We start from the raw sequence: 24,756 nt of genomic DNA on the forward strand, positions 1-24,756 counted from the left end.
ATTATTGTTTTCCCAGTGCTGAGGCCTGGTGTCAGTGGTCGTTGACCTCCATATGCTGGGTCTCCTTTGTTGTTTCATTAGCTGCTTGAGGAGAACTGAGTTTGTGACCCCCTTCCCTGACCTCATCCCCACCCTGATACAGCCCCCATCAAAATGCCATCAAAATCTCTTCATTGGGATTTTCGTGAACGTTTAGAGGGTCCACAGATGATGGGCATCAGGGACTATGTATTCTCCACCCCAAATTGTAGCCCAAATTCTGCACACGTGCACCTAGGAGCATTTCTCTGAGAACATAAATTTGCATCAGCTTCTCAAAGAGGTTCATGACCCACAAAAGCTTAAGAGCCCACAGAGCTTGAGCCTGGTTTCCCAGAGGACTCAATGAGTGACAAAGACCAAATGGACAGTGGAAGGGTAGGGTGGGGAGAGCACCAGCTAGGTGGTCACAAATGAAGGCAACGCTGTGTCTATGCCTGGGACACCCCCCACTGCCACCACCATGTGTCTCCCACGCACTACCCACAACCTCAGCCCAGGCCGGGTGCCCGGGTGATCCTGACTGCCCTCTTTGGCCCCGCCCAGGCTCAGAGGATTACCGCAGCAGGTTCAGCAGTGAGTGCTTCATGGACCTCGTGTGCCCCGAGAAGTGCCGCTGCGAGGGTACCATCGTGGACTGCTCCAACCAGAAGCTGGCCCGCATCCCAAGCCACCTCCCCGAATACGTCACCGATCTGTAAGTACGACCTGGACCGGAATTCCCTCTGTGGCCCCAATCGCCCTGTCACCCTGAGCCAGCCAGAGCGGCATCTCTGGGAGGCAGCCCCCTTCCTAGCTCAGTCCCGTGGGTGCTCCTTGGCCATCCTCCACATCCTCAGCAGAGGATGCACACCCAGGCACCCCCTACCGACCACCGCCGGGAACTGCTTCCTCGAAAGTAAAGACTATTAGTTTATTCTACAGATAATTTCCTGAACACCCACTGTGAGCCAGGCACAGCGCTAGGCCTACCGGCTTCAACACTGTGCAAAGCAGACAGTCCTTCCAGGTCCTTAATGAAGCTTATCACGTAACCAAAAGATGGTTAGTAAATAGTTGTCGAAGTCGAGAAGATGCTGGAACGATGAGGTGTATCTGAGCCTCGGGTTATGCATGCTAATGGAAGGGTGTGCTCGTTTGTCCAGAAGCGCGAGAGCTATAGAGGTACAGCGTGGTAGGGGTGAGGGCGCGGCACGTACAGGCCGATCAGACCCACGTGCGGCTCCCATTATCTTCACTTTCTTCTCACTGGGCAAGGTGCTTCTCAGACCTCAGTGTCTGATGCTTCACTGTAAAATATGGGGGGGGGGGGGGGGGAAGGTGCCTGCCTCCTAGGGGTTTAAGATCAAGCAAGAGAATGCAAGCACGGAATTCATCCTGACTCCTGCAGGGAGTGAGCCCTGCATAGACGATGGTGGCCTTCCTGATTGGCGGTGCTCATGCTAATGTTCCCTTCGACTTGACACGTCACAGAAGCACACGGCCAGGCACAGCCTCTTGGGCTCTCGTGCTCTCCCTGAGTTTTCCCTGGCTCCACTGACCTTGGCTGAATGTGAGGGCCAGGTGGCTCCTCAGGTCAAGCCGTGGGGGAGTTGGGGAGGATTCCACGGAGGGCGGTGGAGGGGGCGCCCCCCTCCCCGGCTAACCCTCCACCTCGTCTGCTTGTTTCCTGTGTAGGCGACTGAACGACAATGAGATATCCGTTCTCGAGGCCACTGGTATCTTTAGGAAGCTGCCCAACCTGCGGAAAATGTAAGTCAGCCTCCCGCACCTGGCAGCAGCCTCCGGGCCTGGCGGGGGTCTGTGCTGGGGACTAAAGCAGAAGACCAGGGCCCCGGTGGCTCCCTCACCCTCGGCTCCAACCCCTCTCTACCTCTTTCTGCCCCCACTGTGGGCATGTATTTGGAAGCAGGACGGTAAGGCACAGCCATGCAGAGACAAAGCAAAATGAAACTTCACTGTTTGGGGTTTTTTGTTTTTTGTTTTTTTTAATAAAGATTTTACTTACTTGAGAGAGAAAGAGGAAGAACAAGCAGGAGTGGTAGGAGAGGAGAGGGAGGGGAGAAGCAGGCTCCCTGCTGAGCAGGGAGCCCAATGCAATGCTCAAGCCCAGGACCCTGAGACTATGACCTGAGTCATGAAGGCAGACGCTTAGCTGACTGAGCCCCCGAGAGGCGCCCCAAAACTTCACTGCTTTTAAATTGCCACGTATTGTCCAGAGTGTCCATTCGGCCCTAACCCCAATGCTCAGTCCAGGTGCCCTTTGCTCACCTGATCTACCACCTCCAGCTTCTACCCCAAGGGGTGGCAAGAGGAAGTCAGGTGAGGACCAGCAATGGGACACAAGAGTCTAGGGGCCAGTGCACTTAGGACTTTTCACAAGGTGACAAATGTTCTGTTTTTAGATGGCCTCTAGAGGCTTCTGCAATTGGGGAGGCACATTGGAGCAGAAATGCTAGACGTCTTACACACGGGGCTTCAGCCCAGGTGTCCTTGGGCCTGCCTGAGCCTGACCTCGAGCAGAGGGCCCACATGCTTGCATTGGCTTCTCCAGTGCCAGAGCTGCCCGTCCTCATAACCCTCTCCCTGCCTCGGAGTTTGGGCCAGACAAGGATCATGTGGCTGAGCTAAGGGAGCATTTGTCCCGGGCCAGAGCCACATTCCCTGCCTCACGCACGTCATTTCATGTCGTCCTTGTACACCTGCCTGGTGCTGGCCTCACGTTGCCCTTTGTGTGGAGGATGTAGCTGGCAGGGCTTCTTTAAGGCCACACGCCAATAAACGCCGGGGCTGGCACTCACATTGGGGTTCATCCGTAGTCACAGCAGTGTCCAGTGAGGCTTGCTTCCGCTCACCTTCCCTTCCCAGGGGCCCTCGTGGAGGTACCTGCACAGACAGGGCTTCCCTACCCTCTGATTCCCTTCTCCTCGGCTCCTCTCCCGGCTCCCACCCCAGACTCCACACCTCCTGGCCCCAGCATTGGGTTTGCCTCTGGAACAAAGGAAGTACAGTCAAGCCTCATCATTCACAAATCCCATAGTTGCTAATTCACTAACTCGCTGAAATTTCTTTGTCATCTCAGAATCAATAGTCATGGTGCTTTTGTGCTCATTTGTCGACATGGACAAAACAGCGGGGAATTTGAGTTGTCCTACATGCCTGCTCTCAGCTGATACCAAACAAGGCCGTGCTCTGATTTCTTGTTTCAGCTCTCAGACTGTGAACTAGTGTGCTTTTCACAGCATATTTGGTGCAACATCTTTTTGCATGTTTATGCATTTTGTTGGTGATTTTGACACATACTGCAGCGTCTAGCCTTCTGAAGCATAGGAAGGCTGCGATGGACCTCGTGGAGAGAATATGTGCATTACCTAGCTTTGTTCAGACACGAGGACCGGTGCTATGGGCTGTGAGTGCAATGTCAGTAATCAACCACATGTATAAAATAAGATGTCTTCAAGCAGAAGCACCCATCAGGCAAGGTTATGTACTGATTAGCTGATGACAGTGTTGTGAGCAGAGGCTCACAGGAACATAACCCTGCGTTTCTCCTAGGAGCTGTGGTTTGGCATTCCCTAATTCAGTTTTCCCCAGGACTTTTCAGACTATAACTACGTGAATAATGAGAACTGATGATAACCCTTTATTTTTTGTCATGTGCTCCACTCTCCCACCCATCAGTCCCCTGCAGACCAGAAGGAGAAAGGCCTTCCCCTGCCCTATGCTGCACCTCCCTCCCTCCCCACCCACAGCCACCACCTTGCTGGTGGCCTCAGTGATGGCTCTGTAATTGGGAGCAGGAGGGGAGCACTCTGAAGGCACAGAGGAGAGAGGGACTCACGTGGGTCCTGGTGAGGACTGTGGTTGTCTGTAGGGTCGGGCTTCGGAGGCCGAGCACAGATATCATCCATCTCCCACAAGGAAATGTCGTATTTAATTCAGACCTGAGAAATGCGTGCTGTTTTAAACCTCAGCAGAGAAACTTCCCTGCATCTGGAGAGAAGGCAGGTATTAAAATGAGTGAGGCTGCCCAAGTACACAACTATGTAGTAAACAGGATGAAGTAGTCTTTGCTTCCTTAGAGAGACATTACCCTCCCGTGTGAGATGAGATTCACATACTTGGAATCTCTCTCTCATCTTCCCCCTTGTGACATGGCCAGGAGAATAGAGAACCATTTCTGTGCACCAAGAAAAACAACCACACGAACACCATGGTAAATGGCCCCCAACTTCCAGCCTCAGCATCCAAGCCACAAGAGAGTGGTGGGGACTGCGGCAAAACACAGACTCGGTTCTCGCCGAAAGAGGCGAAGGTCACTGGGTTTGTCCCACTGTTCGCTGTGCTGGAACACGAAGGTCTGGGCTGCCAGACATTCCCCGTAGCAGCCAGAAATCCAGGTGCAGGCCTTACCTGCATTTGTTCTGAGTTCAGTTCAATCTCCCTCCTGCTGTGTCACCCCAGGAATGCCCTTAACCTTGCTGAGCCTTAGTTACATATTTGCATGGTAGAAAGAAATCTACCTTCCTTGTAAGTTATGATGAGGATCAGAAATAAGTGTGAAGAGGCTGTTGAAAGACGGGCCTCTGACCGTGGACCTGGGATGGAAAGGTGCAGGAAGACAGAGGAGCACATCCGCGTTGAGTGACCAGGAGTTGCAAGTTCAGATACTTTCAAGAGCCAGAGAGTAGCACAGATGTGGAAAGGAGCTCGGTGCATGACAATAGTAATAATAATAATAGAAATAGATAACCACTAACAGTTACGAGACGCTTCACTCCGTGCCAGACTGTACTAATATTAATTCATGTAACTCTCTGCAAGAAAAACAAAAAAGCTTTGAGATTGTTTCATTTTACAAATAAGGAAGCCGAAACACAGAAAGTTAAGTAACTTATCCAAGGTTAAAAATCAAGCAGCGGAGCCAGGAGTGGTAACGGTGCCGATCAGCTGGGGAATGCGTGCACTATCTGAAGGCAGTAATCCCGTGTGTGTGCACATGTGTGTGGGCGTAAGTTCATATTCATTGCACTAGCCAACCAAGCAAATGCCGAAGGAACAGATCTGGTCCCAAAGGCCACCGGCTGCAACCACGTATTTAAAATAACCTGATGGCAGCTCTTTTTGTTAAGTGAACAGTCTCAACAGGGACCCATCGCTGTCCCTACATCCCCGTAGAAGTAGTGGGCCAGCTGGGTCAGAGTAAGGTTAAAGCCAAGGCTGCTGGGCTTCCTCAAAGACTATGAAGTCAGGGCCCTGAGGTTATGCTCTTGACTTTATTCTGACTGGCCCAGGAGCCGAGGAGGGTGAGCATTAAGCCAGGTGTTGAAACTCTACTAGGCCTGTACCTGTCTTGTTGGAAGAATGAGATCTCCAAGAATATCATGTGTACTAAGGGATGTCCTCCCTCCACCCCTGCCAAAGAAAAAATGTATAAGCCATTACCCAAAAGGATTATTGGTACGACTTTGCAAATGACGTCACATTCAGACTGTGGTCACGGCCTCTCAGGCAGACTTCTAGGTCAGTCCTTACACTGAAGGAGGATCTCAGCCACAGGCTGAGACCTGGCAGCCCTCTAGCCAGAATCAGGTACATGCAGGCACATTTGTTGGCAGTAGTTGTATTTTTAGTAAGAATTTGTTGCCCACCTTTAAAAATCAGGAGTATTCACAGAAAAAAAAATATCCAAATTTCTAGGATCTCTCGGAAAAGCAGAAGATCTAGCAGAACAGGGCCAAATGTCTCCAGTTGAGTTAAAGTGAAGAGCAGCTGCCCCGCTAAATAAGGACAAGTGCTTTTCTGGTCACTGGGCTTGTGGACTGTGCTATCCCGTGGACCTGCTTCCTGCATTAAGTCACCAGCCTGGGCCCTGTGGACATTTGAGCTTTCAACCCCAGCTTGAAATAGAATTTCCACCTTGACTGGGGAGAGGTTCATGAAAAGTGTAAATAGGACCTCCCTGCCCTGACAGCATGCAGAGTGTGTGCTCCAGGATGACCCAGTATCCTCAGTTTCTAGAACAAAATCCACTTAGCTCTCTCCCTACTACCCTTTCTTCTGGGACTGGGCTTGAAACAGGATTACAGATGCCTCCCTGCTGCCAGACCACATGGGCTGTCTTATAAGCCATGGGCTAGAAGAAGCCCAGGCTTGCCTTCTCAGACTCAGGCTTTCCAGGGGAAGCTAGACAAATCCCCAGCCTGCAGGGGCCTCGTTGTTTCTCAGGACAGCCAGCAGAGGCAGTGGGGACACACTGGGTTTGTCAGGATACTGCCCCTCTGAACTATCCCCTGAGCCTGCATGGGAGTCTCCAAGTCTGGGCCCCTTCAGTGTAAGATTCTAGCCTCATCAGAGGCAAAGCCAGGATGAAGCCATATTCCTTCAGATATGTTCATAGATATGAAACTGAGGAGAGGCCAACCACCTGAGTGGTCCTGGTTTCACATTTTGTGGTCCCCGGGATCTGGGTGTCTTCAGGAAGATAGTGCTCTGAGAGTGAGATAGAATTCCTACAAAAGCCGGATGCTCTCGTTTTGTATGTGGCGTGCTTGCCCCAAGCTGCCTGTAGTTTTGAGCAGCGCTTTGATGAATGGAGAGCCAGCCACAGCCTGGTCTTCTAGAAAATTCTATCCCCTCCTTTTTTGTTCTCCTTATGTTTTCCATTCTCCCAGCCTGAGGAAATCCAATTCACAAACCTTACAGTAATGTGATGTTAATTTTGCTCATTTGAAGAAACAGATGTCAGGAAATGGGAGCGCTCCCCCTTCATGGTTGCTTTAACTCATCTTCATTGCCCGTCCTGTGGACCTTAATTCCCCGCGGAACCTAACTCTCTGGAGCAAAATCCTTCTCCTCTGGCGTTCATATGAGTTACAGCTACTGGGGAGCCTTTATCTCTCCTCCCGTGTCTAATTTGGGGGTAATTTGCAGTCTTCCCTGTGCGCTACCTTCATTCCTGGGTTATTCCAGACCAGGACTACCAGGATTTATTTTTTAAAAAGAAAAAAGAAAGAAAGAATGAATGAATGAAAAGAAAAGACTGAGTTTAAGGACAGCCAGCAAGGGTGGGGGGCGGAAGTCCAGTGAGAGAGTCTCCCAGCTCTCTCAGACCTTGGGGGAGGGCGCTAAGGAGTACTGCTCCTGTTTCCTCAGCAGGACAGAGCAGGGAGGGGAGCAGGGCCAGGACAGAAGCGCTGAGGGTGCCAACGGGGCTCCAGCTGTTTCTTACCTACCTGCACACAGGCGTGGGCACTACCATTGCCTTGCAGGCCCGTGCCCTGTATGGGAAGGAGGCAACAAGCTGGTGTCAAGCCCATGGGTGCCCAGTCCAGTTGCTTGCTCTGAGCCAGTTCCTGAGGGCAGCTTCACCCCCTGGGATTGCCATGCGTGAGCCCAGAGCTGCGCACAGGTGTGCAAGGGAAGCAAAAGCACCAGGGGCTCCCTGTGGTAGGGACCTGGAGCCCCGTCCTCACCTCTCTCATTCCCAGCAGGACCATGGGCCAGCCTGCCATCTCTGGTGAGCCCCGGGTCCTAACATCCTCAGTGTGCCTAGAGAGTAAGCAGGCTCCATCTACACCTCCAGATTTCACCATTCACAGAACACCATTCCCTGTGCAAGGCATGGACAGGCTCTTTGCTCCCGAGACTGGATTCTTCCCCCAGTTTATGTAAACACCATCGCTCTCCACTCCATCCGTCCTGCCTGGGATGCATTTCAGGCCCGACCAGATGGGTGGTCCACAGAGGCCCCTTGCCAAGGAGCGCCCTGGGGGACGCGCGGCCCTGCAGGCCCTGCAGGAGTTCACGAGAGGCCTGGCGTGTGGTGATCAGGCATGGGGGGAGAGGCCTCCTCAGAGCTCGGGCAGACTTGGAAAGGGTGGCCCCAAGTCTTGGTGAGACCATGCTGTTAGAAAATACAATATCCCAAGCCCTAAATCCCACAAAGCAGTAACAGAAGGGTACGAGTACCCACACCACCAAAGGAACATTTACTTAGGAAAGAGGCCGCTCCCTGGCGGACTTTTGATGCACCAGAAAGCCTTGCCTCAACCCCAGTTCTATGAGCTGTGTGACTCTGGGCAAGTTACTTAAACTCTCTGAACCTCAGTCACCTCATCATAAAATGAAGCAATGATAATACATGTAATACTCTTCTGATAGGTGCTGTTTGAAGGGTTTGACGTGATTCTCTGGGCCAGAGCCCTCACGTGGAACCCACTGCGTGATAAGTACTCAGAAAGTAGTAACTAGAAAGTGTCCATTTATATCAAGGATCTCAACTCTAGAGCCAGAAGCTAGAAGCTCTACAAACATCCCACCCCCACAGAGGGCACATTTTATATTTTTTTCCTGCCTTCCACTTGAGAAGCACTGCTAGGTGAGAGTTTCTGATGAAATGAGAAAATCAGTTTGAGACTCACCCTCTTAAATGTGCTCATCCCCGAGGATTAGAAAAAAGGATCACCCTGAAAAGATTTAACAGCTGCACGCGGCCTGTTTCACATGCGAGCCCCAACCATGCGGGACTGGGGTCCCTCCGCAGCCGTGGGTGCTGAAGACCAGACATCAGGGAGCCCCACCATCCAGTCCTCGATCCGGGGCGCCTGGGGGTCCCCTCTGACTGCAGGGCCCGTGATTCCCTCCCTGAATCCTGACCCACTCTGTCCCCTCCTCCTAGAAACCTGAGTAACAATAAGATCAAGGAGGTAAGAGAGGGTGCCTTCGATGGTGCAGCCGGCGTGCAGGAACTCATGCTGACTGGGAACCAGCTGGAAACACTACATGGACGCATGTTCCAGGGACTCAGCAGCCTCAAGACTCTGTGAGCACCTGGAGCCTGGGCTAAGGCTTGCAAGGAGAGGGGAGGGCAAGGGACCAGTGGGGGACTATGAAGGCTGGGGCGGGCAGCTCCTGGGCCTGGGTCCTGTCCCGACAAGCTGAGTCTCTTTCTTCCTGGAGCCAGAGAGGTGCTGGACATTTGTCAGCCCGTGATGGGCAAGAACTTAGCATGTTCGGCTCCCCAGCCCACACACCCCAAAAAGTCCTTGCCCTGAGGCATGCACATAGACAGATTCATGCCGGAAATGTGCTGAGAGAGGCATACACACACTTACCCACTTAGACACAGACACATGTGCCTAAAAATGACACACTCACAGTCAGCATGCAGATAAGCACAGACACAAACAAGCGTGTACACACAAGCACACACACACACAAGCTGATGGCCCACAGCCACATCCCTTTTTTTTTTTTTTTAAGATTTTATTTATTTATTTGACAGACAGATGTGACAAGTAGGCAGAGAGGCAGGCGGGGGAGGGAGGAAGCAGGTTCCCTGCGGAGCAGAGAGCCTGATGCGTGCGGGGCTCCATCCCAGACCCTGGGATCATGACCTGAGCCAAAGGCAGAGGCTTAACCCACTGAGCCACCCAGGCGCCCTCCACAGCAGCACCTTGATTCTCCTTTCTCCTCCCAGAAATATACTTGCAGACACTGACCACCACACAACATACATGTGCACATGTATGCACTCATGACATACACATTTACAAAAGCATGCACAGGCAAGAGTGTACACACACATTCATGGGGGGCCACAGTGGGACCCCACGCCCTGCTATCATAAAACAAGCCTCAGCATCGCGACTGGTCTGGGCCTGGAGTTGGCAAAAGCATCCCAGCTACACACACACACACACACACACCCTTGTGGCTCGGTGGGGATGCCTGTGTTCCCTCATCCCCACCCCTCTCTTTGCAGGATGCTGAGGAGTAACCTGATCAACTGTGTGAGCAATGACACGTTTGCGGGTCTGAGTTCGGTGAGGCTACTGTCCCTCTATGACAATCGGATCACCACCATCACCCCTGGTGCCTTCACCACACTTGTCTCCCTGTCTACCATGTAAGTCCCCCTGTACCCTCACTACGCACTGACTCTGGGCTCCTCTCCTGCACACCTCTCCCCTGGCAGCTCCCTGCTATGTTTGGCCAAGGTCACCTACCCATTTGTCAACTTAATAACCATTTGCTAGGCTCCTTCTGTGTGCCAGGCACCATCTAGGTGCTGAGGATTCACAGACATGGTCCCTCCTTCCTGCAGCTCATAGCATAGTGAAAGATCACAGAACGGAGGTCCACAGTAATAGGAAAACCCAACATAGGCTTTGTCAAAGAACACTGGAGCTGTGTTCTGGAAGGTGAGTGGGTGTTAGCTTGTTCGACAGAGTGGAAAGTGCATTTCCTTCTATCAGAAGAACATGTGCAAAGGCCCTGTGGTGGGTCACTGCAGAGCAGATGTAGGAGACAGAGCATGGTCCAGTATGGTCATAGCACAGAGTAAGGGAGGATGAAGTATGAGGCAATGCAGGAGGGAGGCCAGGGCCAGGCTACAGGCTTGCCGTGGACTATTTTGGTCTTCATCTAAAGCATGTCAGGAAGCCACTGAAGGTTTTAAGCAGGCCAGTGACATGACCTGACAGGATTTTAAGTGATGTCACTGGCCGCTTAAATGTGTGTCAGAACCAGAAATAGAATCTAGCCTTCTGGACACCTAAACGAGTACTCCTGCCCAGATAAATCCCTGTATTGATAAAGGAGGGTTTAGAATAGTAAAGTGATGGGATCTAGAGCAAATTTCCTGGGTTCAAAACATAGCTTTACCTCTTATTAGCTGTGTGACCTTAGAAAAGTTACTTCCTCTCTCTGTTTCAATTGTTCCTTCTCTGTAATCCATCTCATAGGATTGTTATGAGGATTGAATCCGTTAGTAGTTGTAAAATGCACAGGAGGGGTCTGAAATACAGAAACTACTCAGCATTTATGATTGCACATAGTATTTCCACGTGGCTCCATTAGCCTTAGTTGCTGGTCCATCCTTTTCTCTCTCTCCTTCCCCAGTGACTCTTTGAAAGACAGAAGAGAAGGCTTTTGGTTGCATCTCCTATTGCTGCTTCTTGTTCCCGTATCCCACCTCACTGGGAATAAAAGCCAAATTATAAATGTCCTGAAGGGCCCACACCATCCGTGTTCCCTCCTAACCTCCCTCCAGGCCAGCGCTCCCCCACCAGCCTCCTCACTGTCCCCTACATCCTAGACCCACTCCCACTACCTGGAAGTGTCTTCCCCCAGCCTCCTTCCAGTCTTTACTCACGTGTAGGTTACCTCACCCCACTCTGCCCCATCCCCTCCAGCTCCTCAGCCCAGCTGTGCTGACCTCCCTAGCATGGACCATTTCCTAATAGACCATACAACCAACCTTAGCCTTGTTGATCCATGCTGTCTGCCTCCCATCAGCTGGAATGGAAGTTCCAGAAGGACAGGGATGTGCAGCTCTTCTGTGCACTGCTATGTCCACCATGCCTATATGTGTGCTTGGCACTAAGTGCCCATGATATACCTGGAGAATCAGGGCATGAATGGAATGAATGAATGACAACAAAATGGGGGGCTAGGAACTGGCACCAGCAGGTTGGTTTATTTGAGCTCACTTTTCACCCCTCCTGTGTGTTTCCACACTGAGAATCCAGAGACACACAAGATGCCCAGAGAGGCGGAGTCGCAACGCATCAGGGGAACCAGCTTTGACACGAGAAGAAACTTGCCTGACTTGGCACAGCTGGGGCATGTCAGTGTCGGGATTCCAACCCGGGCTGTCTGACTCCCAAGCTCTTAATTTGTCCTGTCTCACCACAGCCACTCAGGGCTGTCTGGCCTCTTAGGTAACCTCCCTAAGCTTTACTTCCTTCCTGCGTGAGATGAGATTAATGTCCTGTCCATCCTCGGGCTCATGAAGTGCTGAGCCTGGCCCCAGTCCTCTAGCAACACTCACCCGCCCACAGCTGCTCTCCCCTCGTCCCTCTACCAAGCCAGTCACTGCATCCCCAGATACATACACAGTGGAAGTGCTGGTGCCAGGCAGGACCCCAGAGACACAGGACGGACAGACAGATCTGATGCCCACCCTGGGGGAGCCGAGAGTCTAAGGAGGGAGGCCAGTATGTGCTCTGTGGGTGCTGTGCCAGCCACGCACGCGAATGAGGAAGAAGACTAGGGCAGACGCAACTCCTCATTTCCATGTAAGGCAGGACTGAAGGAGGAGGGCAAGGAGGCAGCCAGGCAGACAGTAGAGAGAGTCATGCCAGGCGGGGGACCAGCGCCGGTGGGGGCGCTAAGTGTAAGAGAATGTGCTGAGGGGCTAAAGACAGTCCACAGCTGGAGCTCAGCGGAGAAGGGAGGGTGTGGCGGGAGACCACGGTCCTGTCGTCCTCAGAGGTCCAGAGTGAGACCCTTGCGAAGATCGCCTCTGGATTCTAGAAGAGAGTATGCATTTCCTTTCCCGGACCTCCTCCCTCCTTCCCTGGAACCCAGAGCAGGCCTCCCTGGAGAGCCGGGCTCCAGGGTTGCAGCCCTGGATCCCAAGGCCAGCTACCACGGTAGAGGGGTGAGTACTAACCACTCAGAGAGGCCCCTTCTCTCTTCCCAGAAACCTCCTGTCCAACCCTTTCAACTGCAACTGCCACCTGGCCTGGCTCGGCAAGTGGTTGAGGAAGCGGCGGGTCGTGAGCGGGAACCCCCGGTGCCAAAAGCCATTCTTCCTTAAGGAGATCCCCATCCAGGATGTGGCCATCCAGGACTTTACCTGTGAAGGTGAGGAGGCTGCACCAGGGCGGAAGGGCAGTACCTGGGAAGGCAAGAAGCATAGAAGGGAAAAGAGATGCAGCAGGGAACTTAACGGACAGGACCCCCTGAGATCTGACACGACTCTACCCTCTGGCATGCGGCTGTGGCTTTGAAGGGCTCTGTACGTCTGGGGCTAGCCATATGGCTCCCTCATGCAAATTAAGAAAAGGGGTCTCTTTCTAAAAGGGGTCTCTTTATTTTTGTCAGAAAAGTGTCATAATACACTGATTTTTTTTTAAAAACAAGACACTTTATGGCTCTAAGAATACTCTTGTACTAAATGTCTTAATCTATCATATCCACAGTGCCCAATAGATGATGAGGCACCCTTGTGTAGTACACAACCTACACAACTGTGCATGAGAGCCCTGGCCCTCAGTTCTCCTACCTATGTCATGAGGCTCACGTATCCTGAGAAGCAGACTTCAAGATGAGGTCCTGGGATATTTCTGTCACTGGCTAGGGGAGTTATGAATACCTGGAGTTCCAAGGCTTTGAGTGTCAGGATTCCAAAGGGCATTTTTTTACATAAATTCAAGCCAGCACAATTTTTACTTGGTCAGCTATAGCTTATCTAAAGACAAATTAACTGGTTTGTAGATTAACTGAGGTTAAGGTATAATGGGGGCTGGGGACACATTTACCACCCCAGAGGGACTGTGTCCTTGGAAGGAGTGGAGAAAGGGAGGAGAAAGAGGGAGTAGACAGGGCTGTCCGCCTACCCTGGACAGCTCCTTCAGTCAGTTTGTCTTATCCCGGATTCGGTTCACAATAACCTCTTCCCTATCTCATTCTCTGGTTAATCAAGTTTTGAAGTCTTCATGTAATGTTGCGTGTGGCAGCTGAGGGTGCTCTTTTCCCTGACCCAGGCATACATTCTTTCCCCGTTACCCATGGAGGAGACCAGCAAGGCTCCTTATTTTCGGTTTGGGCTCTGAGTGGAGGGTTTCCCTTTCCTGAAGACAGCTTGGTCCCTGGAGCCCGGCCTCGCTCACCTGCCCCCCCGCCCCCCCCGCCCCTCCCCCCCCCCAGGAAGTTAGTGTCCTCCGTGCTCATGCTGGGATCCTCCACAGGCAATGACGAAAGCAGCTGCCAGCTGGGCCCACACTGCCCGGAGCAGTGCGCCTGCGTGGAGACAGTGGTTCGCTGCAGCAACAGGGGGCTGCACGCCCTCCCCAAAGGCATTCCCAAGGACGTGACGGAACTGTAAGTGCCCCCACCCTCGAATCCCACCGCCGCCAGCATTCACCATACTCCATCTCTAGTGTCTCTGGCACGACTGCCTGGGGTGCCGTTCCTTGAGGGGACCCCAGCACTGTGGCCTCAGAGCCTCCTCCCCAGTGCCCCTGCCTGGGAGGTGACAACCACCCGGCCCTCCAGAATACAAGTGGGAGGATTTCCATCTTGTTTTCTAGATCCCCCAAAACCCCTACTCTGCGCTCCACCTTCCAGATTCCCCAGCAGTCTCAGTCTGACACCAGAAACAGCCCGGGGTTAATAGTAAGAACATTGCCCAGCAGGCACTGTGGCTTCTGGAGCACTTCTACCAACATGATCCGTCCCCCCTTACAGCCCCCCACGTCACAGATGAGATCTTAGCCCTGGGTCCTGCTTGTGCTCTACCCAGGAGCCATCTGACCCCACAGCCTGAGTTCCCCACATGAATTCCTCGGGACTGCTCCTGCCCCAGAAGCTCCCACTTACACAAAAGAGGTCTCATTCCCTTCCTGAAGCACTCTTCATGTTGTGGACAAAGCTGTCTTTCTGCCCCCTGGAGAGCTGGCCAGGAGCCCAGCCCGCACGTGCCGTGTTCCTGCTTCCGTTCGGTCACTCATTCACTCAGCACCTGTCTGTTGAGGGCCTGGTGTGTCAGGTTCCTCTGCTCACACTGGGGAGACCCCCACCCACGTGGGGCCCCCAGGTCACTGGGCAAGGGAGATGTATGCTCAACCATCTCAGCAGCATGTGCGAGATGACAGCTATCACAGTGCCACGAAAGAGAGGACAAGGTCGCTGTGACATCCTAGAGGAGAGAGACTTCCCTTGGGTGTGGAGATCAAAGAAAGCTTCCCTGTGGAAATGAAGCCCGAAGGGCCGGGGCAGTGGGGAGCCCCACATGCCCCACGGCAGCTGCTGTGGATTGTGGCAGAGCCGGGTCAGGTGTGACCAGGACCCAGAGTGCCAGCGTGGGAAGACACACTCGCCTGCCACTCCCCACCCACATCACAAGCGCACACTGTATCCCGGACCCCAGACACGCCCCTTCCTCTGAGACAGCTTAGCGTGCACCCTGCCCTCGGACACAAGTGGCAGAAGTGACCTGGACACCAGCAGGGACTGTTCTGTGATTGGCTCTGCCCGGGCTTCCCTGGGGGATCCGGAGTAGGACAGTGACATAGGATAGCAGGTCAATGCCTCAGTGTGCATCGTGGCTCCCGACTTCTCCTGACACTCAGGGAGGCTGTGACCTGGGCCACCCATGCCAGGAAAGGAAAGGATGGGTGGGGGCAGGGAGGGAGGAAAGAAAGAAGAGAGAGAGATAGGGAGGGAAGGAGATCACTAGGTCTTGGCAGTCACTAAAACATCCGCGACAACCCTGCGTTAGGGCTCTGATTGTGCTGCTGGAGGTCAGCACGAGCACCACCATGTGGCGCCGCCAGCCCCAGGCCCTTCCCTCCCCCGGTGCCGTGGGGTGGGGGCGCAGAAATGACCCAGGTACTTGACTCCTTCCTAGGCCAACTGAGTGCCAAGTGACACGTGCCAAAGCAGAAAAGAATGCCATGAAAACAGGCCTGTGGATGCTTTTCCCCAAAGCTCATGAAATAGAGATTGAAATAACAAAGATAATTGGCTGTAATGATAAACTCAACTCCTGGACTTGGGGAAACACAATTTCCTGCTTTGGAAATGATGGCAGCCCCCTCGGCCAGGCTGGTTTCCAAAGCATACCCAAGATGGCAGCCTTCACCTTTGAGCGCAGACTGTTTCCTGGAGGGAAGGAAGTAGGAGTATCTGGGGAGAGGTCGGAGGAAGGGGTGCAGGGAAACTGATGCTGGAAAAAGTGCAAGTCAACAGGCCCGGAAAGCAGTGGCTTGGAGCCTTTGGTTCAAGGACCAGATTCAGTGTTTGGATCCAGTACTGGTTTCCAGCTCCCTTAGGCATCATTAGTGGTCTCAGGCAGAGCTGCCAATGTACAAAACAATATTAAGTTTAATTCATTGAAAAGCAGAAAAAAAAGTTCCGCAGCATTTCTCCAAAGGGAGGAGGAGTGCTTCCTACCGCAGGCACGAGCGAGGTGGTACCGTACAGGCAGGAAGTGAGTTTTCCCCTGTCAGTCCTGCTGTCTTCATGGTCGAGGGGCCACCTGAGACCTGTGGCTCTCGCCCTTGCGTATTCAAGCAGTCCCTGAGGTCGGCATGCTGTCCGCCGGCTCTCTCTCAGTGCTGAGAACTAAGAGCCACTCCCCAAGACTCATCCCCAGTAAGCAGCGAATCAGGATCAGAAGGCAGCTTGGTCTGATCCCACATGCCATGCTCTTGTCCCCTACCCCAGAAGTTCTTAAATTTGGGGGTCTCAGGACCCCTTTAGGTATTTTTCAAAAGCAATGAGGACTCTACTTCTGTTTATGTGGTTATAGCTATGACATTTACCATATTGGAAACTACTACTGAGGATTTTTTAAAAATATACTTATTAATCCATTTAAAAATAATAATTTCTCATTGCATGTTTATATAAACAGCAAAGTTCTGTGGAAAACAAACCAAAAGAAATTTAACTGAGAAGAGGGACATTTTTACAAATGTGGTAGAAGGCAACTGGATTTTTTTTTAATTTTTAAAATTTTTTAATTTTTTGTTAACATATATTATTAGCCCCAGGAGTACAGGTCTGTGAATCGCCAGGTTTACACACTTCATAGCACTCACCATAGCACATACCTTCCCCAGTGTCCATAACCCCACCACCCCACTCCCTACCCCCATCCCCGCGGCAACCCTCAGTTTGTTTTGTGAGATCAAGAGTCTCTTACGGTTTGTCTCCCTCCCGATCTCATCTTATTTCATTTATTCTTTTCCTACCCCCCAAACCCCCACATTGCATCTCAACTTCCTCATATCAGGGAGATCATATGATAATTATCTTTCTCTGATTGACTTATTTCGCTCAGGATAATACCCTCTAGTTCCATCCACATCATCGCAAATGACAAGATTTCGTTTCTTTTGATGGCTGCATAGTATTCCATTGTACATATATACTACCTCTTCTTTATCCATTCATCTGTTGATGGACATCTAGGTTCCTTCCATAGTTTGGCTATTGTGGGCATTGCTGCTATAAACATTCGGGTGCACGTGTCCCTTCAGATCACTGTGTTTGTATCTTTAGGGTAAATACCCAGTAGTGCAATTGCTGGGTCCTAGGGTAGCTCTATTTTCGACTTTTTGAGGAACCTTCATGCTGTTTTCCAGAGTGGCTGCACCAGCTTGCATTCCCACCAACAGTGTAGGAAGGTTCCCCTTTCTCTGCCTCCTTGCCAGCATCTGTCATTTCCTGACTTGTTAATTTTAGCCATTCTGACTGGTGTGAGGTGGTATCTCATTGTGGTTTTGATTTGTATTCCCTAATGCCGAGTGATGTGGAACACTTTTTCATATGTCTGTTGGCCATCTGGATGTCTTCTTTGCAGAAATGTCTGTTCATGTCCTCAGACAACTGGATTTTTAGAACCACTTCAGCATTCTCTGTGTCATAACATGATGGTTTGGGTCAAGTGCAAGCAGCAAATCTGGCTTCACGTAGTCATGTAGTTGGAAAAGGGAGGAGGATTTTCATAGCCCTTCCAAATAATTGTGAATATTCTTCTTTGATATTATGGGGTAGTTTCGTAAAGGCTAGTTGTTGTGTGAAACCCAAAGTCACGTCAATGGACTTTCTGTCCTATGTTACTTGAATGGAGCTTTCCTCCATGGATGATCGTGTAACAGTGGGCACTGGTCATTTGGAAGATACTGGTTCACTGAGTTATGCAGAAATTTCCGAGGTTGGCACATTGCATCACACAGTATCAAGAATGTCATAGCCAGTAACATCACCACAGACCCCCTCAGAAAAGTCTCCCAGGAAAAGGATACTGCTCAGTGTGGCAGTTACAAGTTTTCTAAACTTTGAATTTTCACTTGGAAGCAAGCTTGAATTTTATCACTGCCAATAAGTATTATTAGTGGTTTTCCTGGAAGTGACGGGCTTCCAGTATTTACTTTTGACACATTGCCAACTAAATACCCATCACGGAGTGACCTGTTTGCTGGCCATTCTTCAAAGCAGAAATGTTTTATGGAAGAAAATTTTAAAATGGCTAGTTCAGCTGGTAACTCCGAGACACCACAGCCTTTTCTCCAGAAAATCAAAGCCGAAATGCTTTATGCTTGTTTCCCATTGTGCCATACAGAATAGTAAAAAGATGTGTGTTCAATAATTGATATTCAGTGCAATTAATAATTTTTCATGGCTTCGCAGAAGACATGCTTAAGTGAAACTGGCTTTTTTTTTTCACCTGCATGTACTTAAAGGGGAAGAATAGTGCCCCCTGTTACCACGACTCATACTGAGGTGCAGGTGACTTCGCTCACCCATGCAAATGGAAAAGTGTATTAATTGTTATCAAAAAAGTGGTTCTAGTCTCCCAGAGCCCTGAAAAAGTCTAGAGGAGCCCCAGTGGCCCGTAGACCACACCTTTTAAGAATGACTCAAGTAATTACACACGACCCTGCAAGCATCCAGACCCCCTCTAGAGGTCAACACTAAGGTCCTGATTTAGAAGCAAGCCTGCAAAAGCTTACTGACAGCAGGGCAGAACCAGACATGTCAGCCCCTGCCCCTCAAAGAAGATGACACAAATTCAGTCTGCAAAGGTAGTCAGCTTCAGAAGAGTTCTGTTCCTGCTGGGCCATGAGCCTCGTAAATTCAGGCTTGCCCTTCCAGAAGAACTGAAACCTAAAACATCTCTTTGCTTGCATTTAAGGGAATGTTTATTAACATCAGACCTTCCTGATTCTGGAAACAAACATGCAAGTCCACATCTTCCTGAGGGCTAAAGAGGAAAATGAGAACCTAGTATCAGCAAACCATGTCCCCTCCATCCCCCTGTCCCCTGCCGTCCTCTCCTGCTTAAAATCCAGGAAATTTTGAAACTGATTTCGTGTGAGGACTGTGAGCATGGATTTGTTGTCCCGCCACTAACATCCCAAGGAGAGAAGGGAAGGATGACATGTCTCCCCCAGGCACCATTGTGGGACGAGGGGATTTCTGCTGGGGCGTGGAGCCTGGGGACATGGGGGAAGCAGGCTCACAGTAGGCCCACATCCACAGCACTGATAGGAGGCTTGAAAGGGTTTGGGGCTTAACCATCGGGGCACAGGCTGAGACACAGCTCTGTGAGACTGTGTATGGCAGGGGGAGATGAGGAGAATGCACTGCTGGAAGGAGGGGAGACGACTTGGGCTGGCACTGGTTAGCTCCAGAGGGTCAGAAGATGGGGGTGTGGGGCACAGCCAGCAGCTCAAATCTAGGGCGATGGAGGTACGTGCTAGAGAAGGGGCAGAGCAATGTAGGAAGTGACAGGCACGGAGGCATGGCAGGGACGTATGTGCGCAGGGATAGGGAGGAGTGCAGGCCGTTCTGCCCACCCCAGCTTTTAGGAAAGCAAGAGAAGATGTGTCTGTCCAGCTGCGATCGGCCACAGCCAGCAATCCGAGTATGGACTGTGTGCCAGGCGCTGTAGTGGTCGATTGTTTCCTTGTGTGATCTCATCTAATCCTCCCAGGAATCGTACAAGGCAGGTATTGTTACTCTGATTTTGCAGAGGAGGTCACTGAGGCCCAGGAAGGTTGAAGAATTTCTTGAGATCACACTGCCAAAAAGCAGCAGAGCATCGACAAGAGCCCAGGGCGGTCCGACCCCAAGGCCCATCCTTTAGCCACTCAACTACTCCCATGGGCAGAGGCCTGGGTCCCTTGTGCTCTGTCCCATGGCCTGGCTCATTGGTGATTTGCAGGAGGCAGTCATGTGTCTCCTTGGAACCTGCCACCTGCATTTCAGCAGGGAGAAGGCAAACCCGGCACCCCTGCCATGATGATAGAAGCGCCTATCTGGTTCTAACTGGGGCCATCCTGACAGCCGTACCTTGTCTAATAATGCCAGCTGCTGCTTTCTTCACATACTTGCCCCCCACCGACCCATGCTGGGCAGGTTCCCCGGAGCACTTTAGAGAGCAACAGCCCAGCACTGACTATATCCTTGCCTTTATCTAGCCCAAGGAGAGGGACAGAGATTGCCTGCAGCCAGCTGGAGGGCAGCTGGCTCTGGGCAGAGCAGTGCTTAGGAGTCCAGGCACAAGCCTTGGCGCAGAGAAGCCCTCAGCAGATGGCTTCAGTAGAGGACACTTCTAGGCTAGCAGGCAGTCACGGCCATCTGTGGGAGGGCCTGAGGGAAGCGGGAGCACGGGCCACAGGCTCAGAGAAGCCCTCTTCACGCAGTCACGTGTTCACTGAATTTACTGTGCCAGATAATGTCACAGGAGCTGGGAGCACAGCAGCTAAGGTGACAGATGAGACCCTGATGTCAGAAACTTAGAATGGGGAAGAAAGGAAGAAGGTTAATCAGGAAATTAGGCATTTCAGATAGGACAGAGAATACTGTTTCCCAGGAAAAGGTGGTGGCGGTGGGACGTGGGAAGCAGTGCAAAGAAAGAAACTGTTTTGAGAAAACCCAAATGTGGAAAGATCTGAAAGTCGAGAGACCAAGAAGACCAGTGATGGAGCAAATAGAATGGAAAGGAGACTGGTGTGTCCTGAAAACTCGAGAAGGATCTGCAGTTCCCGTAGGCTGTGGTGAGGGCTGACTCCTTATCCCAGGAGAAATGAGGGAGCCAAGGAAGAATTTTAAGCAGAAAAGTGACACGATGCGGTTCTCATTTTAGAAATATTACTCTGGAACAAGAATAGAGAATAGACAGCATGGGGATCATTATCTGTTTTCCAATATTCATATGTATTACTGGATGGAGAGAGAGAGAGAGAGAGAGTGTGTGTGTGTGTGTGTGTGTGTGTGTTCAAAACACACTGAAACCAATGTGCTGAGCACTGCTCCAAGAGCTTTCCACAGAGCCTCCTCATAATCACTTCAAGGCGGTGATCATGATAAGCCCCCCCTTTTACAGATGAAACGTAAGCTCAGAGAGGTTAAGTAAGTTGTCCAGGGTCACACAGCTATTAGCTCGTGGAGCCAGGATGTGAGCCTGGGCTGCCTGACTCCTGAGCTAGAGCCATGAATGTCATCCCAGGCTCCTGGTAGAAACCCCGGCCATGAGTGGGGGCTCCTGGAAGGCAGCCACCATTCTCCTTCATGATTCAGCGGGTCTGAGAGTTCTTCATGTGATGCTTGTCAGCGCTTCCAAGCTCCGAACAGAAAAGGGGAGCATCCATTCGACAGAGCTCTGTGTGGATTTTCATGTGAGGCAGGCGCGTCCTCGTGGGCTGGTGCCGGGACTAAAACAGAGTGTTTTTAAATGCAGAGCGACACAAAGGTTGACCCTCTAGAGAGGCTCTGATCATTCCGAGGCCGGCAGGGCAAGCGTGCCATCTTCTGAAAGCGTCCCTCTGGGCCTGGGCTGCAGGCTGCAGGCAACTTTGGAGTTCAGAGTCTTCGTGAAGGGCTTTGCACAAAGAGAGCTTTCCCACACAGCCACGTCTGTGTTTGTGAAGTGAAGCCTTTTGATTTCATGTCTTCTGCGCCAACACACCAGGGTGTCAGGGACCTGGTGCCCTTACAGCAGGTCCCACATGGCCCCCCTCAGCCCTGCAGGGCCGCACGCAGCTCTCCCTGCGGACTTCGGGGCTTTGCATCACACAGACAGTGTTTCCTTTGCCCCAACAGCTGCCTCCCAGGTGCCACAGGGAGCAAACAGACACGGTCCGGCCCCTCTAATCACAGACTCACATGTGGAGGTCACAGCGAGGTGGGGAGATGCTGTGAAGAAAATGCACTGAGAGCTCGGACTGAGTAACCTGTCATGTCCCCCAGTGGGTGTGGGGATGATATCGGGGAGGCAGTGCTGGAGCTGAGCTCTGAGCAGCCATTGGAGTGAACTAGCGGGGGATGGGGGGACGCGTGTGTGCCTGGACTTGCCCTCCAAAAGGATCATGGGACATTCGGGGGGCGGGGCTGAGGCCAAGGGAGAGTTTGCTGTGGGGCGAACAGCAGAGGGAGGCAGGGCCTGGGACGGTGAATCTCATGGGTCAGCTTGACTGGGCTGCGGTGCGCAGGTATTGCCCGGAAGGTATTTTGTAGGTGCAGTTAAGTAAGGGAGATTACCCAGAGTAACGTGGATATAGGCTTCATATAATCCGTAAAAGGCCTTAAAAACGAAAAATTGGAATTTTCTGTAGAAGGGGGAATTCTGCCTGAAGATCGTAACCCAGAGGTCCTACTTGAGTTTCCGACTTGCTGTCCCTTCTTCCTTAGAGTAAACTCTGTCTTGCGGTGCCTGGGTGGCTCTGTGGGTTGGGCGGCCAACTCTTGATTTTGGCTCACGGTCATGGTCTCAGGGTCCTGGGACTGAGCCCCACATTGGTTTCCACACTCGGCGGGGAGTCTGTGAGAGAATTCTCTCCCTCTGCCCCTCTCTGCATGCATGTGTGCTCGCGTGCTCTCTCCCTCTCAAATATTTTTTAAAAATTTTAAAAAACAAATTCTCTCTCCTTCTGTATATATATTCATATGTGTGTGTCATGTGTGTGTATCTCTCCTATTGATCTGTTTCTCTAGAGCTCCCTGACTGATCTAGGACAGGCCATAGACAGGTTGGAAGGATTTGAGCAGGATTCGGGTAGTCCTTCTCTAACAAGCAGTGGAAGCCAGGGCAGGGTTTTTAGCAGGGAGCAAGGCCGATCCAGTCAGCATCGGCAGAGCACTGATCAAAGCCAGGTTGGAACCCAGGGGACTGGCACGGCTGCCCAGAGGTTCCAGAAGCATCTGTGTCATGTTGTCCACCCTCCGGGGACCCCCGAGCCTCCCCACATCTGATGAGCATGCTGTCAGCCTCCCTGATTTCCAGTGGTGGTTTTATGTGTTCATTCAACTTTCAGCAAACACCCGCATCCACAGAACGTGACCTGCCTTACAGATGGATGTGGGCCAGCCACAGGGCATCTTTGACACCATTGTAGGCAGCCCTTCTCTTCATTCATTCATTCAGCAAATACTTGAGGTCCTACTGCGTGCTAAGTCCAAGACTGTGCTCTGGAGATCCAGCAGGAAACAGAAGTGGCCCAGATCCCTGCTATATGCATCTTCTGTTCTAGCAGAAGTGAGAGAGTAAGTTCTGTGGTAGAGTGATTCCTCTCGGGACAGATGGCCAAAGGCAAAAATAAGAAGCTTCAGGGAGAGAGCTGAAATAGCGTGGGTTTGGCTTCTTGGACTGAGCAGCCCAGTGGCCCTGAGTTTCGATCCTGGCTCCTGGGCTCACTCCTCCCTTCTCAGAGCCTCCGTGTCCTCATCAACAAAATGGACTAAACACCCAGCAAAATATCTAGAGGATTAAATAACAGACTAGAGTCTCTGGATCCCACAGCACTAGGCTATGCACCTGTTGTTTCTGTTGTTATTTTCCTTGTCACTATGTTTCCTTGTCTGTGAGGTTAAGTAACTTGCTTCTGATGTGCTTGTCACTGGGCCTTCTGTAAACATCCCAGCAGGGAGACTTGGGGTTGTGGTGTCTTATTCTGGGTTTCCTCTTCAATGCCTTGAGTTTGCTAAGTAGCTGTAGCAAACAAACAAGAATGAGAGAATGAGCAGCATGGGAGAGGGTGAGCCGTCACTGCCAGCCCGAGGCTAGACCCCTTCAAGTGGCTCCCTCGTGATTAATTAGCCTGCCTCCAGCAGAGATGCTCCCTGGACCAGTGCCTCGGCACCAGCCCTGCTCATTCACCCAGCTCCTCCCTCCCTCCCTCCCTCCTTTTTTCCCTACCTCATGCCACACTGTCCACAAAACACTCCCTGAAGGCAGGTGGCCCCGCATGACCCCAGAATTCCACCCCTTCCACAGCGGAGAAGGCTGGAAGCTCTTCACACGTCTGCTCCTTGCCACCACAGTTGAGCCACAGGGCCCGTCTCCTCAGAGAGTGTGAATATCCTGCCACCCGTCCCTCAGCACAGAGCAGAAGGGTGAATGCAGGGCAAGCCCTGTGCGATGCCAGCCCCCTGCACCTGTCTGTGGCCACACCCTGCCCTGGGAATAGACACCTCCCAGCCTGCAGTGTGTGATTCACCCATCCCCTTTAGCCTGCCAGCCCGGCCTCCCAGGCTTCTTTCTCTGCCTCAACAGCACCCAAGCCCAGGACCTTCCACAGGCCTCACTCTTGCCCGACTGTCCCTCCTCCCCGGCCATCCGAAGCACCCCGCCTCAGCAGCGTCTCCCTTCCAGAACTTTGCTCCTTTCCTTCAAAACATGCATCAGTTTGTAATTTCTGTTGCATTCTGTGCATGTCCTTAATCTCTCTCTCTCTCTCTCCCTCCCAGTTCCTCCCCCTCCCTTTCCACATTCGATTTTCAAATGCCAGAAAGTAGGGATCACGCCTGTCTCTCCACCAGTATGTACACTGCCCAGCACACTGCAGTTGCCCAAGAAATATTTCTGCCTGAATAAATGAATGCGTCTGTGAATACATGTCTCTTAGCTCCTCTGCCTGTGGGCATGATCTAAGTGTATGTGGCTGAATTTCAGGCCAGATGATCAAGCTCCCTGAAGGCAGAAATGGGCTCTGGTTCATCTTTGTATCAACCTCCCTCGTCTAGCATAGCTCTTGGCACATAATAGGTATAACCCAAAGGAGTTAAGGACCAAAGGGACAATAATCCAGCATGCTATGGCCACCTCAGACCCTATGGGGTCCTGCCAGTACTCTGGGCCATGAGGATTCCCAGGGGCCAGCTCTGCAATTAAAGTCACTTGGCCCTAATTTAAGG

The 24,756-nt window shown here is 51.7% G+C and overlaps 1 protein-coding gene across 1 annotated transcript in view; it reads left to right on the plus strand.

Annotated features, from left to right (window-relative positions):
* Window positions 1-24,756, plus strand: part of SLIT3 (slit guidance ligand 3) — a 597,085-nt gene that overhangs the window by 516,354 nt on the left and 55,975 nt on the right. The window contains exons 15-20 of the mRNA XM_045999729.1: window positions 586-736; window positions 1,717-1,791; window positions 8,720-8,863; window positions 9,806-9,949; window positions 12,530-12,693; window positions 13,800-13,932. Of these exons, the coding sequence (XP_045855685.1) occupies window positions 586-736; window positions 1,717-1,791; window positions 8,720-8,863; window positions 9,806-9,949; window positions 12,530-12,693; window positions 13,800-13,932 (811 nt within the window). The remainder of the gene's footprint in view (window positions 1-585; window positions 737-1,716; window positions 1,792-8,719; window positions 8,864-9,805; window positions 9,950-12,529; window positions 12,694-13,799; window positions 13,933-24,756) is intronic.

Source organism: Meles meles, chromosome 3, assembly GCF_922984935.1.
Source record: "Meles meles chromosome 3, mMelMel3.1 paternal haplotype, whole genome shotgun sequence".
Lineage (NCBI taxonomy): Eukaryota > Metazoa > Chordata > Mammalia > Carnivora > Mustelidae > Meles > Meles meles.